Source organism: Westerdykella ornata (assembly GCF_010094085.1).
Source record: "Westerdykella ornata strain CBS 379.55 unplaced genomic scaffold EI97scaffold_2, whole genome shotgun sequence".
In the NCBI taxonomy this organism is placed as follows: domain Eukaryota; kingdom Fungi; phylum Ascomycota; class Dothideomycetes; order Pleosporales; family Sporormiaceae; genus Westerdykella; species Westerdykella ornata.
The window spans coordinates 43,398-62,328 of NW_022986852.1; the positions used below are offsets into that span (position 1 = coordinate 43,398).

The 18,931-nt window shown below is 52.3% G+C and overlaps 3 protein-coding genes across 3 annotated transcripts; 1 reads left to right on the plus strand and 2 right to left on the minus strand.

The window, feature by feature from the left end:
* Positions 1 to 308: 308 nt before the first annotated feature.
* Positions 309 to 2,437, minus strand: EI97DRAFT_429639 (glutamyl-tRNA synthetase-like protein). The gene has a single exon (XM_033797487.1). It carries the CDS (start codon positions 2,376 to 2,378, stop codon positions 465 to 467), a length of 1,914 nt encoding a protein of 637 aa, XP_033657393.1. The 5' UTR covers positions 2,379 to 2,437; the 3' UTR covers positions 309 to 464.
* Positions 2,438 to 3,959: 1,522 nt separating this feature from the next.
* EI97DRAFT_104181 (uncharacterized protein) lies at positions 3,960 to 5,107 on the plus strand. Its single transcript, XM_033792912.1, has 2 exons — positions 3,960 to 4,822; positions 4,875 to 5,107. Exons 1-2 carry the CDS (start codon positions 4,282 to 4,284, stop codon positions 5,030 to 5,032), a joined length of 699 nt encoding a protein of 232 aa, XP_033657394.1. The 5' UTR covers positions 3,960 to 4,281; the 3' UTR covers positions 5,033 to 5,107.
* Positions 5,108 to 6,609: 1,502 nt separating this feature from the next.
* On the minus strand, positions 6,610 to 18,917 carry EI97DRAFT_463935 (uncharacterized protein). Its single transcript, XM_033801391.1, has 4 exons — positions 18,537 to 18,917; positions 18,308 to 18,465; positions 7,731 to 18,260; positions 6,610 to 7,681 (listed from the first exon to the last, which is right to left on the minus strand). Exons 1-4 carry the CDS (start codon positions 18,589 to 18,591, stop codon positions 6,995 to 6,997), a joined length of 11,430 nt encoding a protein of 3,809 aa, XP_033657395.1. The 5' UTR covers positions 18,592 to 18,917; the 3' UTR covers positions 6,610 to 6,994.
* Between the last annotated feature and the right edge of the window lie 14 nt (positions 18,918 to 18,931).

Here is an 18,931-nt window from a genome sequence, read left to right on the forward strand (position 1 = left end):
TCGATGGCCAATCCATTGATACGCCTACTTATACCGCCCGAAGATCTTTTATGCCCCTCTTCTCTTCAATCGGGTCTCCACAATGATAAAGAAAACTGCCAGGTCTGTGTAACGTCTGGGCCATTGGATAGTTCAGTAGCATTGTCATGACTGCAGTTCGTCGCTCTTGAATGAAGTTCAACGCTACGTGTACAATAAGGATTAGGATCTCATTTGTTTCTGCATGAGCATAGGTCTGGGAAGGCTCCACGCATTCATATGTTACTGAATTGACCTGCGGGGCGGCATGGGTCATGGCAGCATTTCTGGTTGGTATTGAATGTTTTGTATAAGCTTCAAGGTGTTCGACTGGTATTGCCTGTGTACAGCGATAACCTTGGGAAACAGTTCGGTTGAAGAATTTGGGCATTATCCTTAGCATTCCCTTTTCTATATGTCGTATACTGCATATAGCAACACATCGCTTACTTGCTCTTGCCCGTGGGGATCAGGAAAGCCACCACATCCTCACCAGGCTTGAAGCCCTTGTCAATCCTGAAATATCCCTTCCTGTCAAACTGAATAATATCATCCTCCCTCAGCTCAGCTACATTGCAGTCCGCGAGTGCGTGCGTGATTGTGCGCGTATTTGGGTTAAGGAACTTCTCCAGCTCATCCCCCTCCTCGAGCTTATCCTTCGTGATGAGGTAATCAAACTCGTGCAGCTGGACAGGAACCAGATTCTGGTCGGTGGACAGCCAGGTCACCTTCTTGGAGGTCTTCTTAACATCGCCTTGCAGGTGGAGTTCGAGCTCGAGACCAGTAACGGTTTTCTGGCCCGGCGAGGCGGCAGGGTCGCTGGAGTGCGAGATCTTGCGCACAAAGGCATTGCCCCAGTTCATAAGGGTGATTTCCTCATCCTGAGCAAAAGACGCGGCGTCGGCTTGCTCGAGCAGGATGGACGAGCTGTAGACCACCTTCTTCTTGCCTAGGTCAAACTTCGCGTGCTTGTCTTTCTCCTCGGTCGTGACGCCCTCACGAGCTCCAACAACCTTGACAGGAACCTTGGCAGCGTCGGCAATAGCCGTGTAGCGCCCAGCAATAGGATCGATGTGTTTCTTGTTGGTTGCCCAGAAACTGTACCAGTCCAGGTTCACGATGTTCTTGGAGGGGCCTTGCTTGAGGATGAACTCGCGAAGAGCGGGAATGGTGACACCCCTACGGCGGACGCCGCGGACGGTTGGCATACGCGGATCATCCCAACCATCAACAAACCCAGTGTCCACGATCTTAGTGAGCTTGCGCTTAGAAAGAAGCGTTCTTACAAAGTTGAGGCGAGAGAAACCCCAGTTGTAGACGTGACGAAGCTTCAAAGCCTTCAGAATCCACTGGTATTGGGCGTCGCGATCATTGTACTCGGTCGTACGCAGAGCGTGGGTAACGCCTTCGTAGGAGTCAACAATAGGGCAGCAGAAATCATATGTCGGGTAGATCTTCCACTTGTCACCAGTGCGATGGTGCACCTCCGGGCTGCAACGGTAAATGACGGGATCACGCATGGCCTTGTTCGGGTCGTCTACCGAGATTTTGGCCCTTATACACCATCGGATGCCCTCCTCTGTCCCTTTCTTCATCTCTTCAAAGCGCGCCAGGTTATCCTCAACACTAGAGTCGCGACGCTCGCTAGGAATACCGTTCATGCGCTCCTCCCTCATCTTCTCTTGCAAGGTATCATCAGCGTAAGCATTTCCCTCCTTGATCATCTGAACGCAGTACTCGTAAAGCTGTTGGAAGTAGTCGCTCGTGTAGGTGACCTTATCCGGCTTGATGCCCATGAGTGCCAGATCCTCTACAATAGCATCCTGGAACTCCTGCTTCTCCTTGATAGGGTTCGTATCGTCGAATCGGAGGATGAGGGTGCCCTTGTACTTCTCGTGTGCGAAGTAGTCGTTGAGCAGCGCAGCTTTGGCGTGTCCGACATGGAGATATCCTGAGGGCTCCGGAGGGAACCTAGTCACGATCCCAGTCCCATCACCAACATCTTGCAAGCCAATGTCGTAATTGGCACCCTCGTCATTCTTCTTCTCCTTGCCTTTGTCGTCCTTGGACTTCGCCGGTCGCTCTGGGAGCGCAGCTTGTTGGGGATATGCCTCTTCAATGTACCTGAACCACCGGCACAGATTCGTCATCAAGTTCTGCTTAATGTAGGCATGTGCCACGCGGTTCTCGCGCAAGGTCCTCCAGACAGTGGTATCAGCATCGGTGATGGTGTATCCCACGATGTGTGTGCGCAAGGTAAGATGGGCGTCCAGTTCGGCTAGAGGGCCTTCGAGCTGCTTAAGGTTAAGAGGCTTCAGGGCCTCGGCACGTTGCTGCCACTCCTCGATTTGCGCCTCCATTGTTGTTGTTTTGTTGCGTGTGTCCAAGGGGATGAGATAAATTTCGTTGCTTGAAGTCTTCGGGATGGTGGGGTTCTATGGTGGGGCAGTGCAAACAGAGCAAATCGGAAAACACGCTTTGTAAGCGCTTATGTAATTATTCTTCCTAGACATTCACTCTTCCGCCTTCAAGAAGACACTTCATTAACCTCGAACCCTCGTCCAACTGTTCATTTCCAAAAGAAAAGGGGTCTAGTGGTACACTATTCCCATCGCTGGTGCGGTAGATGTTCCCTTCGAAAGCTTCCAACAACTTGAAACACCTTCCTACAGCTGGGTGCTTCAGGTAGACGCAACGCTATACCTTCATGAGGCCGTTACCCGCGGAAGCGGGATATTCTGACTATAAATATCCACAACGGGAATTCCAAGCAGCGGTATTTGCTAAAGGCAATGAGGACGCTTTGACAGCGATTTTCAGCTCACGATTTTGCACTGGGTCCTTCACCGTGTAGTGACTCCGGTGCCTGAAACATTCAACCCAATTGCGTACATGCTTCAGGAAACGTTGTTCTAGTCAGCATTCACGTCTCCACAACTGAGAGTCGTACCCGGTGAGCTACAAGCAATCCATGCGGGAGTGCATTTGCACTGCTTTTCCGGTGTGCCTATCTTCCCTTCATTCCCTTCCGGTTTTTCCGCGGTGCGTGTCGACCACGATCTATTGAACATTCATCTTGAAGAGCGCTGACGAACCGTTGCTCGTGGACAATTATTTTGAAATCACCCCGTTCTGGAATGACGCCTTTCAGTACGGAGTACGCAATCCTCATTCCACTGCCGGGGTCTTTCTTCCCTTCCACATATACAAGGCCAGTGAGGCTCGGTGGCTCGGGTTGGCAAAGTTGCAATCAGGGACGCATTGTTTATGAGGGATGTCGATCAACAATTACTGGGGCACTCCTCTGTCATCGCAATGTTGGAACCTAGAAGGATCTTATTATTCTGGGCGTTCAGCCTTATTCTACATAAAGCCCGTACTCTCCGGCACCCTGAAATGGAATATCGGAATGCGCTATAATTGTCCAGATCCACTGGACTGTTTCGTGGTCCAACAAACAACAAGCGAGTAGGAGACACGGAACCTGAAACATCGGGAAACATGGTGAGCTCGGCGCGAGAATCCACTGGTACTCCGTACTAATAATACCATCCCATAGTCTGTGACGAAGCGGTCCTTGTAGGGCGAATTGTGTCGATCATTAGATCGCGAGTCCATACCCCTACCGATGGCAGATATTATTCACGTCTTGTACAAGTCCTTGGCCTTCTGCAAGCCTGATGACCGGTGCAATAGGAGTTATTCGTCCAGTTTACCGTTCTTCCCAAACTGGTCACGCAGACAGCCTCGCCTCTCCCCGAATACGAGAATTCCCCGAAAACAGGGCTGCATTTACACCCAAGGCAACGCCTACATAATCCGGCTCTGAGGTCATTTGCCTGCATATCAAATACCGGCATTCGGCTCCGTCGTTTCTAGACGGTCCAATATGTTCCCCCGATCTTGGCAAACATGGGAAACGCGGATGCAAATGCCATGGTTGGGTTGAACCTTCACCCGAACATATCCGGAACTTGGCGCATAGACTTGGCTACCACTCCACCATCCTTTGCAATATGAAACAGATTGCAGGCCGACGGGAAAAACCCTAGAGCGTACATAGAAGAATTAGTGGATGGAACAGGATTTAACAACCCGTAGAAAGCGACTTGGGAATATTTCCTCCAATCGAAACACCTTTAGCCCCAGAGAGGAAAGGCATGTTTCGAGCATATATGTATAAAAGCCACGGTGAAGAAGCGTCGGTGTTCACTTTTGCAGGACCGTAGCACTCCGCTTCCCTCTCTTCTCTTCTTTCCAAACATGAAGGCCGTCCTTCTCGCCGCCTTGCTGGCGCCGCTCACCGAAGCGCACTACATCTTCAACAGGCTCATTGTCAATGGTCAAAGCATCGGCGGCGAATATGCCTACGTGCGCAAGAACAGCAACTCCTACAACCCATCCTTCCCCAGCGAGCTCATGAACAGCCCGGACCTTCGCTGCAACAAGGGCGCCAGGCCTGGCAACACGCCTACTTACACTGTCAAGGCCGGTGACAAGATTGGCTTCAAGCTCTTCAACAACGAGTTCATTGAGCACCCCGGCCCCGGCTTTGTCTACATCTCCAAGGCACCTGGTGCGGTCAAGGACTACGATGGCTCAGGTGATTGGGTCAAGGTCATGGAGAACGGTCTCTGCAACCCGAGCAGCCCCGGAAACGACAACAGCTGGTGCAGCTGGCAGAAGGATCGCCTTGAGTGGACCATTCAGCAGAAGATCCCCCCTGGAGAGTACCTCGTCCGTGTCGAGCACATCGGTCTTCACGAGGGCCATGTTGGAAAGGCCCAGTTCTACATTGAATGCTGTATGTCTGCCCCGTTTGCTTCTGTCATGAAGTCTCACTAACCCTTCCTAAGACCAGCTCAAGATTGAGGGCCCGGGCGGAGGCAACCCGCAGCCTAAGGTCAAGATTCCCGGTGTCTACAAGGCCAGCGACCCCGGAATCGCTTTCAACAAGTGGAACAACCCGCGCTCCTACGTCATGCCTGGCCCCAAGGTTTGGGATGGCAACTAAACGTACAATGCAAGATCTGTAGGGCGGTGGCTTTTCAAAACTGGTTCAATCTTCAATTCTTTGCAGTGACTAGATGTCAACTGCTCCTTATCGAGTTCTCAAACAATACAATTATATTGATACTCCAGCCTACGCATATTTGTGCATTCTCAGTGGTTGATAGGCTTGAAAATTTCATTTGAAGTCTTCTTAGAAAAGCGTTCTGATGCCATCCTCCACATTATGTAAGCTGTATGTTACAAACACTTTGTCTCAACTCTTCAATCCACCGTTCTATGTGTAACGAAGACGTACGATGAATGGAATAAGAATAATCTGTGTTTCAGAGGAACTGATGCTCTGCAACTATTGAACATTCGCTGCAAAAGGTTTCCATGAGCTTCACTTTCTGGACGGCGTTGCCTTACCAAGTCCCTCGTTCGCCGTCCAGACACAGCTCACATCCACGATCGTCCACTTCGACATGGCAGCGACTGCCGGCCCAAAGCCGCCTTCCTTTGCCCTCGGCTTCCTTGATCCTAGTACGGACGTTCGACTGAACTTATCCAAAGAGTTGGAGCTGGTAAAGACAAACCTCCCCCAAGACTTCCAAGGCCAATTTTTGAATGGGTAAGGGCAGCTGGGGTGATGTATATGGCATTGAGGGGTCGGAGGCTTCCAGTAACTTGGGCGTTTCTCTGCATTGCAGTAGACATCGGCTGAAAAATGATGATGATTTGGTCTGGGATGGTACCGTGGCGCATCTCTGCTGCAGAGATGGCAATTTGGATAGAAACGATAATTCGCCCAACGCTTCGGAATAAGTTGGGCAGAGTGGTCGTCGGTCTTAGATGGTATAGCTCTCGTATATGCTAATATAGGACTACGGCGTGAAGGTCGGCAGACGCCAAATTTACTATTTTTTTTACTTGAGTGGCTTCTCCTGAATTCTATGTGCCAGAGCTTGAGTGAAGGGATCAACAAGATTTCTCACCGGCAGTTCTCGAACCCAAAGGCGCAGGTATTATTGAAGTGACGCACCAGATTAATCATACTTCAACCATAGCCCGTTACTTTGGCTGGCCTTGTGTTACTCCACTAGTATTTTCAACGCTCTATGGCAGTTCAAAGTCATCATGATACGTCGTTCGGGAAGTCCGGCGCTCGTTTTACGGACGTCGTCATCTTCACTGACTCCGCTGTGAGATCCCACGAACACGGCAGAATTAACTGCCTAGCTACCCAACCATCCAAGCAAGCTATTTCAGTCATAAGTCACTATGAAAGATACGTAACGGTTTCACCCCTGGGCTTTCCACGCCAAGTGCAGACTTCAACTGGCTACCTCGAGGGAAACATTCAAGATCGTCATACGCACCATGTTCCCAAACAGTCCGCGCACTCTTGCTCGCGCCTACGCTTCCCCTCATCGCGCAACAATTGTGCCCTCTTTGCTTCCGGTGCTTCAGGCGAACAAACCTACCTGGACCTCGACGTACCGCCGCCAACTTACCAAATCTAACGGCCCTCCATTTCACGAACATACAGTGAAGATTCCTCCCACTACACACCATGCATGCTTGAGGCCAAATCAAACTACTGAACACAAAAGCGCCATCTATTAAAACACTACGGCGTTCGAAACCCCCATATTACTCACATAGAAAAACACCAATCCATGCAAGCCTTCAAATACATCAATCATGCCAAAAGGATAGCAGCCTCAGGCACGCCTTTCCATCTTCGAACGGCGTGCTGGCTGGCCATCCCCAGCTAACCATCGCCATAGATAATACATCGTGACGAACTAGAACTCCAGCAGTATTTGGTATCCACAGAGAGGGACGCCAAACACCATGCAAAACATCCCGGGGGGTACTCTTTCCCTATAGAATCCGCCAACACAGGGACGCCAAACTCCTGAACCCGACTATACTCCTCAAAGACCAAAAATCATCCTATCCTTCTTTTCCCTCCGCCCCTCTAATAATATGCCATCCACAACGGGTCCGTCATGGCCAACTTGACCGGATGAACCGCCTGACTGATGAGGTCCACCACCGTCTGGTTCGCCGGCAGATTGCCGCTAGTAGGCAAGCTTCCCAGACTCGTCGCCCGCTTGACAATAAGGTCCGAATTATTCGACACGCCGTCGCGCAGCAGATCCGGCCCAAGTTCCTTCCGCTGGCTCGCGTACCAATGCGTCACCTCGTCGCGCATGAAGACAGCCAATTGCATCTCGAGCTCACCCTCGGGCTCGATGAGAGAGCGCGCAACGCTCATGATGGCTGGTGCAAAGATGCCCTCGATGTTGAGAGGACCCATGAGGGTTTGCAGGTTGGGCGAGAGGCGGAATGGCACGGACTCGTTGTTATGCAGTATCGGCTTCAGACCCGCCATACTAGGAATTGCCTCAGTGCCCCACACCCGACCAGAGCCGCGCGATATGTTGATCTTGTGCGGGAGACGTGCGTTCATGTGCATGACGTAGGTCATGAAGGTGAGTGCCGCAAACTGGTACGAAAATGTGCGGCGGAACAGCCAATACTCGTCAAAGGATGGATAGGTCGAGCGGAAATAGTCAAGCATGATCGTCGGCGGCACGTACTTCTCCTGGATTGCCGCAAATGTCTCCACGCGTATGTTGTTCGCATGATCCACGTTCTTTTGCTTCGTAATGTTAGTTGTCGTTGAGTGTTGATGGAGCAGCAATACTTACAGGCTGAAGAGCACGAAGTTTCTCCATAGTGAATAACACCGGCTCATCCTTGTTGATGCCGTTGAGTCGGCAATAATCCTCGTAAATGCCCTGCATATTCATATAGGAGGCATCATCTTGTACCATACGCATGCTAGGCGAAATGGGTACGATGAGCGGCAGGTGAAATTGAAGATTACGCCTACGGCTCTCTTTTCGTTTGGATAATATGACATTGAAGATGCGGAAGAGTTGCAAGATCCGTTCTTCCCTCCTGGAGTTTCTAGCTGCAGGATACTGGATAGCAAAGGGATGGATACTTCCATCGTGGCCACGGATCTTGAGACGGCGGTGGCAAACGCCAATGCCCCTAACCAAGTCGACATCAGGCAAGAAGCGGTCAATGCGCACGAAATCGGAGTTCTTGTCGCGGTGCTGTAGATACTGCCCGGGCACTTCAATGTCGTCAAACTTGAGGAAGCGGAACTCATTTAGCTGGTGTGTGAAGGTCTCCAGCGGCACGGAGAGCTTCCTGCGGTCCAGTCTCTCCTCGAAACGGTTCCTCCAGACGCGCAGCTTCTGTATGTACTCGTACATGGTAGGTTTGTGCACAACAAAATCCATCTCAAACGACTTTCGGATGTGTGTTGGCAGAACGGACTCCGCAAATCGTGTGATGTTGGCCTCAGTCGAAGGGGGAAGCCGTACTTCAGGGGTGTACGAGGCTGGCTGGCGACCGACATAGGAGAGACCATCATTGAGCAAGGCAACGATGAGGCGGTAGGCATCCTCGTCCGGTTGACACTTGAAGTTCCGTTGAACCTGGTCAAGCATGGTTTCGATCGATAACGCAAGCAGTGGAAAGGCCGTCTTGAGAATCTGGGCGATTTCTTCGACGTGGTCCCATGGCCTCTTCGGCGGCGGCGGCGGCGGCGCTGGAGTGGCTTCTGCACCAGTAGCTGCAGGCGCAGATGCCGATGCGGGTGCAGGACCGTCGGTCGCATTCTCAACCTTGACGCTAGGAGTGCCGTTGGGCGTGGGTTTTGTTGTGTCGCCGGGGGTGGGTTGAGCGCCAGGGCCGGCGGCGGATGCGGGTCGATCTGGTGATGGTTTTGGAGCTGGTGAGCTCTGCGCCTGCTGTTGCTGTTGCTGGTGTGCGAGCGCCTGCTTCTGCCTCTCCTTTATCTCATGCTGCTTCCTAAGCGCTGCCATGTCCTCTCTTGCGGTTCGCAGATGACAGTAGAGAGCCTGGGGATAGGTCTTTGCCAGTTTCGCGAGAATCTGTCTCGCAATGGGTGCCTCTGGACGAGACAGGCTCTGAATAAGCTGCGGGATATACGTGATCCAGTACCATGCAGGGGTATCTCCTTTGAACTCCTCGAACTTCGTTGCAAGCCGCCTCTGCGCATTGTCCAAGCTGAGCAACCAAAGCACGCGGCCCAGCAGCTTCCTCGACTTAGCATTCTTGAACAGACTTGCAGCCTCCAGATAGCAGGAAAGCGCGGCCTCTGCCTTTTCTAGATCCGCTGGATCTTCCTTGAAAAGCATATCGTTGTAACGGCCCCATTCGGCCCAGGCCTTGGGGAGCTTGAGGTCGAAGAAAAGGGCACTACCAAATGCCTCATTCGCATCTACCTTCTGGCCGAGACGAGCAAGGAACATTCCCTTCAGTGTATAGAACTCGGCCTTTTGCTGGTTGCCGAAGTAATTCAGGTTTGTGTTGTTGATCACATCAAGGCCATTAGTCAACTCTGCCCGATTCTGGTAATGGCACTTAGCCTGCTCCCTCAGCTTGAGGAAAGCTTCCTGGATTTCGATGTTGGGCAGCGTGTATATACGGCTGAGCTGTGCAATACACACTTCAGGGAGATTATGCTTACGGGCGACGTGGGCGAATCTATTGATGATCCAGGCTGTCTCGTGGTAGCCACGGTACGCATACGAGTTTCCGGTCGCATTACTCTGATTCGCCGGCAGCAGCTGCAGATAGACACCATTGATCAGTTGGAAGATGTGCTGGCGCCATGTGACAAGGTCCTGCCACGCATTGATGTCGTCCCAGAAATTTGGTAGGCGGTCACGCCAGGTGCTGAGATGGAGTTTCAGCTCCTGAGACTTGTGGTCCAGATTGGCCTGAGTAGTCGCAGCTAAGCTTTGGCAAATCAGACTGGCGTCGTGGAGCTCGACCATCTGCTGGAAATGCTGCAGTATGGGGATGTGCGCATTGGTGATACGCCGCGGCAGCTGATGCCATTTGCGGATGGACAGTTGGATCGACTCGTCGCAGAGGCGGTTGAACTCCGATTGGCTCTCGATCTTGTTGTGCAGTTTGAGGAGGGCCATGAAGGTTTGGAAGAAGACACGACGAGGAGTCGGGGCATCGCTGACGGCTTTGATGATGCTATCGAGTTGCTCGCGCTGTTCGGGATTCTGCCACATGTCAAAGCTGCGCCATGTTGCCTCCAGGTAGAGATCATTGAAGTTCTCGTGTTTGGCGAAATCGCTCAGGACCTCCCACTGCTGCAGCTTCTGAGCGCAGATGACCCAATGGTCTTCCCAGAGCATGTACTCGCCCCTCGAGAAAGGCAGCACAGATGTTCGTGCCTTGGTTTGAGCCTGTTCATACATCTCGCGCGCCTTATCCCAGATGCCACACTGCTCGTATGAAAGCGCAGCATTCGTCTCTAAGAACTGACAGCGCCTACGCCAGGTGCCGTAGAAGAGGTCGTCTTCTTGTAAACCAGCATATATCTCTAGCAACGCGTCCAGGTTGCTCTCCCGAACCTCCGCTGTGTCAACTATGGGACTGATGGCAGATTCTTCCATGTATACGGCTGCTGTGTACCATGCATTGTACGTTCTCGCAAGATACTTGATAATGTGCGAAGGGAACTTGATACGAGGCCGGGCGTGGACGATGGCTTCAAGCATAGTGGCAACACAGTTTGGCCGCTTGTCGATCTGTGACGAATGGTAGTCCTTGGTGAGCAGCGTGACCATGCCTTTTTCCAGATCATTTTGGTCGTCTTTCGTGAGGGCGGTCCAAGCCAGGGGAAAGAGAGCCACCCAGATGTCGTGAGCAAGACCATGATCTGCATGCTGCAGATGTCCCAAAGGCTCAAAGATATCGCGGACTTTCACATCGGCAAGTTGGTTACAGAAACGACGCTGGTTATTGACAAGCGTTTCAAGCTCATCGTCCACCATGACATCTGCGATTCGCGCATCCTGCTTGTACGTGCCAAAAAGAGTGCTGGGCTGCAAGAGCTTGAAGTCTTCCGCGTGCAGCTGAGCTGGCATGTTCAGTTCGACGGAGCCAAACATGAGATGAATAACTTGGCTGAGCCAAAAGCTGTCGCGAAGGACCTCCCAATTCTGAGATGCAAGGACATAGCTGAGGCGACTGGACGCCGTCCGGCTTATGCTCTTATCGAAGATGGCCATGTACCGATTCCGCATCTTCACATCAACCGCTCTGGTACCGATAAGGAAGGCATGTTCCATGCGAACCGTGAGCTCTGACCGTGTAATCTTGGGATCTTCATAAATGCGGATGACAAGATCCAAGAAGCGATTTAAGAGGGTTGGATCTTGGCGCTGCTCAAACGATTGCATCTTGCTTAGGACCGCTGTCTTCTCTTTCAACGTGGGGACTGGCTCGCTCGAGTGGAAGATCCAGGTCTCTACCAAGTCCAATATCTTATTGCACACCTCCTCGCTCTGCGATCTCTCCACCAAAGAGGCGAGGACACTGAGGTAGGGCCGGCGGTGCTCTCCAAGCTCATTCATGCGGGAAGCAAGAATGTCGATGACTTGCAGTATCAACCGCGTCTGGATCTCCGTCTCGCGAGGGTCGAGGTTCGCTGGTGGTGGGCCAACTCCTGCCTGTGGCGGCATGGTGGCTGCCAGATGATCTTTAGCCATCTTGCCTTGGAACGCCTTCATGATCTGTGCAATGTGTTGATCGATCTCCTCCGGTCGTTTCTGGGACAGTGTCCAAAGGATGTTCACAGCACAGATATAGGAGGAGTTGGAGAGTGCCTCCGTAGCCACGGTGCCCAAGAAATTGACAAACTCTGTAGACGGAGATTCTTCAAAATTGCCCTCCTCGTCCGTAACCGGCTCTGGCATCACTTCCAGTATCCGCTTGATGGTAGGTTGCAACTTCATCTCGGGGGTATCGTCCGCAGCATGAAGGCTGGCTTGCACATCGGCATGCTCTGAGCGGACCGCCTTGTCCAGTATCTTTTCCCACAGTTTCATGCGCTCGAGTACCCACTCGTCGGATTTGATGTTGACAATGACCTTGCAAATCTGCAGCGTATTGATCATGCGAGTATAGAACGCCTCCATCTTCTCCTTGTCTTGGGTCATTTCAGTTAGCAGAATCTCCTCAATCTTTTTGGTGAGGAGGATGTCCAGATCCAGATCGCTGTACAACCGAACAAGGTCCCGCAGGAGATGCACGGCCTTCTTGCAAGCCTCCGGGGAATGGGCGGGGCCCTCTTTGGGTTTTGGTGTTGCGACAGGGTAGCGTTCAGGAAGATAGGCGATGAATTGAATCAGATACTTGATCAGGATCATGCGGATGCTCTGACTTGCAACGAATCCAGGTGGAAGCGGTCCGGGAGCCACAAGTGTTCCGTCGGCTCTCCTCTTGCGCTGTTCAGGAGATCCCACCGACGCTTCAGGAGACAAGGCGGACCCCGATCCGTTCACCGTGCGTTCCTCCCACGTTTTGATGAGACTCAAAATGTTGAGCACCAACTTCTTCCCTTCCGTTGATGGGTTATTCGGCGGAGCAGCGATCTTGGAGAGGGAGGTAATCATTATGCTCGAGAGATGCTCGCGAGCCTCATAAAAGAGATCCGGATGCCGCACTAAGAACTGGAATATACTCATTAGGCCCTGAAGATTGGAACTCTCTTCAGCCAAGATGCGACGGGGAGCCTGAGCCCATTGTGGAAGCGAAGCTTTCTGCTTGCCAGGAGGTGTCGCCATGCGCTTGGTCAGAACTGGCGCTAAGAGTTCTAACGATTGCATCACAAGTGCTCTCCCCTCGTTTTGATGGGCTTTCAAAAGCGCTTGGTAGACCTGGTGTGCGATCTTGGCTGGTGTATCGTAGACGACGATGAAGAAGGCGATGAGGACATAAGCCGCATACTTGTTGACAATGTCCTCGAGCTTGATGTAGTGCCAGCCAAACCTGATAACATCTCGACGCACTTCTCCAAGCATTCCAGAATGGTGTTTCAGAAGCAGTGTGGTGAATTGGAACTCTTCCATGCGCGAGTGGTCGACACCAAACTGAGCAGTGTCTTCAGCGAGGTCAGTTACGGCTTGGGGCTTCCAGAGTCGGCTGAGAATCAAGTCTACCATGGCACGGTCCATGAGCTTGGTTCCCTTCGTGGCGCCAAACAGGCTGTCCCAATTGCGTTTGATGTCCATCGCAAAGATGGGGTTGACGATATACCTGAACATGAACGCCTTGGTCATCGGTGTCGTGGTACGCGCAGTATACAGATCGAAGCACTTGTGTACGACGGTCCTCCAGTATTCAACCGATCCGCTCGAGATGATCTGCGTGTAGATGAAATCAAAGAGGTGCGGCCCCTGCTTCAGTTGGCAAGCGGTGGCAGCACCTATGAGCTCAAAGAAGAAGTCGATGTCCTGGGGTTCATGTTTGAGGTATGTTGTGAAGATGGCCAAAGCCTGGTGGCCTGCCTGTTCTGCGGCGAGCCGGAGCTCCGGCTCCAGTGTGTTGTCACGGAGCTTCTTCTCGAGGGACTTTGCGACATCAAAGAGCACCTTCCTCAGGCCCTCCTTAGAGACGAGCCAATTGCTGGTCTCGTCGAACTGAGTCATAGCATAGGCAATGTGGATAGCATTGAGCTGCGCTCGGCACTTTTCTTTCTCCGGTCCCTCGAACTGGAAAGCCTCCATGAACTTGGGCACATCTTCAGCGACCTTCTGGCGCAGCGCGCCGCTGGACTGCATCTCGAGCAACTGCGCAAAGAACCGGCCACGCGCCTGATCGCGAAGATGAGGGGCAAAATAGTCCCACGCATCCTTAGCATAAAGGCACAGAAACTGGACCAGCGGTTTCCGGAAAGGGCTATAGTGGGTGCGACGCAGTGCCGTTTCCAACTCAATCACGCGCTCTGTTACCTGGGGCAGGAAAGACACCGCGGCCGGAGGAAGGAGATGAAAGATGTTGAAGATGCCTGTAACAAGTTTCATCCTCGGGTTCTGCTCAATCATGGTGAAGGAGATTTTCTGCAGGCTGGTCGGATCGGCAATGTTCTTCATATGGTCCAGCAAACGGGTACCGATTTCCACCTTGAAATAGTTGGTCAACAGCTTCAGCAGCCGCGCTAGGCCATCCAGATTCTCGATTGTAAGCTTCCGTGGATCCTGAAGATTTACAAGGATAGGACGGAGTCCAGTCTGCAGAACATCCTTCGGCAACTTGTTGGTGGCGGAGATGACGCCAGACAAGCCAGCATTTGCCGCATCCACGACTTCGGGGGATTTCGAGTAAAGACATTTGAAGAACACGGAAATGATGCGTAAGAATGTCTGGTTCGGAGGGGTCGTATTGTACTCAGGATAACTCTGAGCCGTTGAGAGGAGGCGAATGCACGCAACTCTGAGGTTGATAATATGCTCAGCATTCCGCTGCTCATAAGGCTTACTCGCTAATCCCTCGTCATCAGCATCGGCTAGGGCTAGTGATTCCATGAGTAACCGATTCAGTTTATCGTCGAATTCGAGGATGTTGTGGCGCAACTTGAGCCCAAAATTAATGGTGTCAATGTATGCAATCTGTATGCTGAAAGGTAGTGCGCGGAGAGGCTTTGTCCAGATGGGCATAAAGAGTGTGTCTTTCACGGGCAGTATCAGCTCGTGAACCCCAAGGCCGGTGACTTCAGCGAGGACGTGGAACGCCTTCTGTGTGGCATCTCTCACATGCTTGTTCATATGTGCCAAGTCACCCACCAGCTGTTTGCAAAGTTTGAGGAGATGGCTGTCCTTTTTCTCCAGGTCCTCCTTGGATGTGGTCTGATGACACGAGCGGATCAGGTCCAGGATCAGCCCCTCAGCCTGCACTCGCGTTCTCGCATTCAGGTCGGCTGGCATGTCCTTCATGACGAAATTCAGTGCCTGGATGAGTTGAGATTGCCATCTGATCTTCCACTCCCTGCTAAGGCCGAGCTTGTGAATGAGGATGGAGATCCCCCGAGTCCCTCCGGACTTCATAAACCAATCTTCGGCATGGCAGCAGTGGCAAAAGCTTTTCGCGATCTCGTCAAAGTATGGAAACTTGTTCAGGTTGTCTTCTGAGCCGAATATGACCCTTGCCGAATCGCGCATGGTGAGGATGGCACGCTCTGCGGCATCCCGCACTATAGCATGGTCCGATGACAGAGACTCCACAAGAGCATCGACAAAGACATCGGTATCTATGTGAACAGGGCCCTCCCCGGAATTGACATCGAACGGTTTGGCCTTGTGCTTGAGCGTGGCGAATTGGTTCCCTACTTCCAGGAGGGTGAAGTGTTGAGCGAGGCTTGTCACCATGGCTGTTGCATCGGCTTCCAAGTCCGGCAAAGACGTCGCGAATAAGCAAGCCTTGAGCAGCTTTTTGAGAGTGTGTTGCTCGACATTCTTTTTGCTGACGGACCGTCCGCGATCAGAGGTCGCAAAGATGTCCACCCCATCATCAACTTTTCTTGCCAACAGATCAGTGGCTTGAAGCCGCACCAATTGCGCAAAGTCGTCGGGGAGACTCTCAAATCCCACCAAAAGTTTGGTGTGTGACATGACAAGTCGAAACGCCTGTTGCTTTGTAAATGGATCGGACTTCTGCGCAGCTGGTTGTTTGGGATTTGCGACTTCATGCAGTTTGGCTATAGCAGTGTCGATTCCAATGGCCGCAGGAAAAGCTCTATCTTTCGTAGATCCAATGAGTCGAATGTCAATGGACGACGCGTCATCAGAATATGGCTTCCATTCGAGGTTTGGGGGGCCAGTGATGAATTTCCGATTCCGGCCCCCGAGCTTTCCCAGTATGCGCATCGTGGTATGTGAGTGGAAATGGCTATAAGGGGCCGGCTTGAGGTGGTCCCACAAGGCCGCCATGAGTTCGTCAATGACGGGCGCCATAATGGGATCTAGATAGTCGGCTGTCAGATTGTCGACGCAAAGCTCCAACGTACGCAGCCCTTGACCGACGAGATCCGAGCCAGCACGCAGGGCTACAACCAAGGGCCTCATCAGATACGATAGGTGAGGTAACAGGTTGCTCAAACGGGCTGGTACCGTCAAGGAGAGTTCTACAAACAGGTCTCGTTCGGAAGGCTTGCGCGCATTGACGAGGAGGTTGTTCAACACATCAAGCAGCATTTCAAGCAGCGGAAGAATCTCCTTGTATAGATGCTCAAAGCGTCCTCCGCCGATACTGCGGAAGAGTGAGCGGAGCAAGAGGAAATAGTTCGTAGGTTCCTCGGCGGTGGTGGAGAGTTGGATTGATTTGATGATGATCGCTCGCACGTGGGGTAGAAGGACTTGCTCGTTTTGAGACGCGAACAGCGTGACAGCCATGAAGGATAGCTTGAAAAGCCGCAACAATATTGACGACTTTTTTATGTCCGCAGTCCCCACCTCCTCGATTCGGTCCATGAGGAATTGCAAAAGCATGCCTGCAAAACTAGGCGAGGTGGCCTCGCTAGCGAGCAAGAATTGAGGAACAGCAACCAGTGCCGAGTGATCGAACATCATGTCATACAAATGAGGGATCTCTGACGAAAAGATTTCGTGGAAGGTGGCCGGGTCAATGTGGTGGAAGACGGTTGCGAAGGTCTCGAGCAATTCCTTCTCCTCCTTTCCGCTCTGCATAGTCTGTTGGATGGCCATGGCATCGACCGGAGTCTGTCCCTGCATGTCCGCTCCTGGTTTATCAGTACCGTAATATCGGAAAACCCTCGCGCCCTCTCTGAAGAGTTTGATGAGAACAGCCACCTCTTCAGCATTGTAGCCAAACGAGACCTCATGCCAGTTCGCAGAGGCGTTGGCAGTATCGATTTCTTCCTTGATCTTGGACGGGTTGCAAGCCCGGAGCTGATAGAACATGTTCTTAAGACCGTGAAGCAGATTCCGGAATAGGAACTTATTGTCCGCAATAGGATCAGAACTCTTATCACGAGGATTCTGGGACTTGATAGGAGTCGCAGAGTAGATATCTATTTCATCCCAGTCTGGCGGTTGGTCCTTCTGGGCCATATGGTTCTCGGGGACGGCATCAATGGACGGCGGCTTATACTGCTCCGATAACTTAACGGCGTTATGATACTGGCGGTTCATGGCGGCGAACTTATCACCGATGGCGTTCAGGATCATGACCAAAAAGTAGCGCGCGTCTTCCTTGGGTTCCAGCTTGGCAATGCACTCTGCCATGTTAAGGAGGAGTTTCGCGCTCATGGTCTGGAAGCTCGTGCCCGGGTAAGAGTCGTGGAGGTTGTTCGTGTAGACTTCCACTGTGCGTCGTATCTGCTCCTTGGTCAAATGATCGCGCAAGTGATGGATGAGGTCGGCGAGCATGCTATACGCCAGTGGCCTCATGGTATCGTACACCGTCAACCCATCGCCGATCAGGGTGCGCTCATCAAGGAGGAGATCGATGTTCTTAAGAAAAATCTTCCTAAAATTGAAATTGACAATATGCCGGATAGCGACGAGCAACTCCTTACGTGCCCCTGACTTCTCCCGAGGGCAGTCCTGTAACAGTCGAACCACTATGTCCGGCAGCGTGGGTAGGAAGTCTTGCAAGTACTGCGCATAGACGCGGAGAAGATATGCCAAAAAGCTCATTGTCTTGACCTGAGCGGTGATGAAGTCTCCAAAAGCAGCACGGTTCTTTATATCTTTGCTGACTCCGGTAAATATCTTCCCCTGCGCCTTCGCTTCCAAGTGTGCTTTTTCCTGCGGCTTCGCTTGCAGAAGGAGAACGCTCTTGATGAGAGGCACAAAAGCTTTGACATTCTTAGTGACACAGCTTCTATATGCCTGGAAAAGCGATACGACGATAATGGGACACTCGGCAAGAACCTTGAAAGACTGCATGCCCTTTAACAGCATAACGGACTGTTGTTGTTCGGATCCGATGTCTCCCGAGGAGCCAGCTGTTAGTGACGTTGCTGGCGAACCTGGACGAGGAGATTGGGAGTACTGTTGATTCGAAGGCGTAGAAGGGACGACTGGAGCTGCCGGCGCCGCGGAGGGGTTGTCAAAGGTGTCCTGCACCACCTGTTCCATGGACTCAAACATCTCTTGAATAAGGTCGAGGAAAGGCTGGACCCGATCTGCGAGCGCCTTCGTCTGGTGTCGCAAGAAATCCATTATGATCTTGATGCACAGGACTGCGTTATCCTCGTTTTCGGTCTTTACTAAGCCCATGAGCTTGTCCACTACTTTGGTCGCATGCGGCTCGACGGCTTCGATCGGGGTCATGGGGAGACGGTGAAGGATCTCAAGGATGCAATTGCGCAGTCGCTGGAAGACTGTCAGTTGACGCCAGCCCGGCTCACAAGCACACTCACCTGCTCTGCGGAGGTGGAAACGAAGACGGGATTTCCATCGAGCACAGCGAGGAAAGCGGGTATCAGGTGGTTCAAGAATGTGCCGTACTGCGGGCCCTGGCAGTAGCTCTCGATGTTGTCCCGTATATCGATGGCCACATTGGCCTTTATCCGGATATCTAAGTGGAAACCGTCAGTCGACAATGCTCCAAGAAGCGCACCAGCGACACGTAGTAGAGGAAAAAGTTACCTGTCGCGGGATCCTCCAGCTTCGAGGCCATGGCTTCCACATTATGCGTTGCCATGGTTGAAGCTGCTGCAGCCCAAGGCTGCTCTGCAACCTTATCTATCCTGTCCAGCACCCCAGCGCTTCCTCACTTCTGTCGGAGCAAATCGTAGGGTTCGTGCGCATTCGGTCGGCGAGCTTCGCAGTATGGATTGCGCCGAGAGGTTTGCTGCGGCTCCGTTCGTGGAGCTGGTCCACCCGAAATTAAGAGGATTGAGGCAGTAGCCTATGGTGTTATTGCCAGCATGTCAGTGGGTCGGAGGTTGTGGCCCAGACGCCGGTGGGCGGAGTGAAAGGGAGGGTGTAGTGTTGTGGAAGCGTTGTTGTGGGAGCGCGTTGACCGTGGGAAGTAGTGAGAG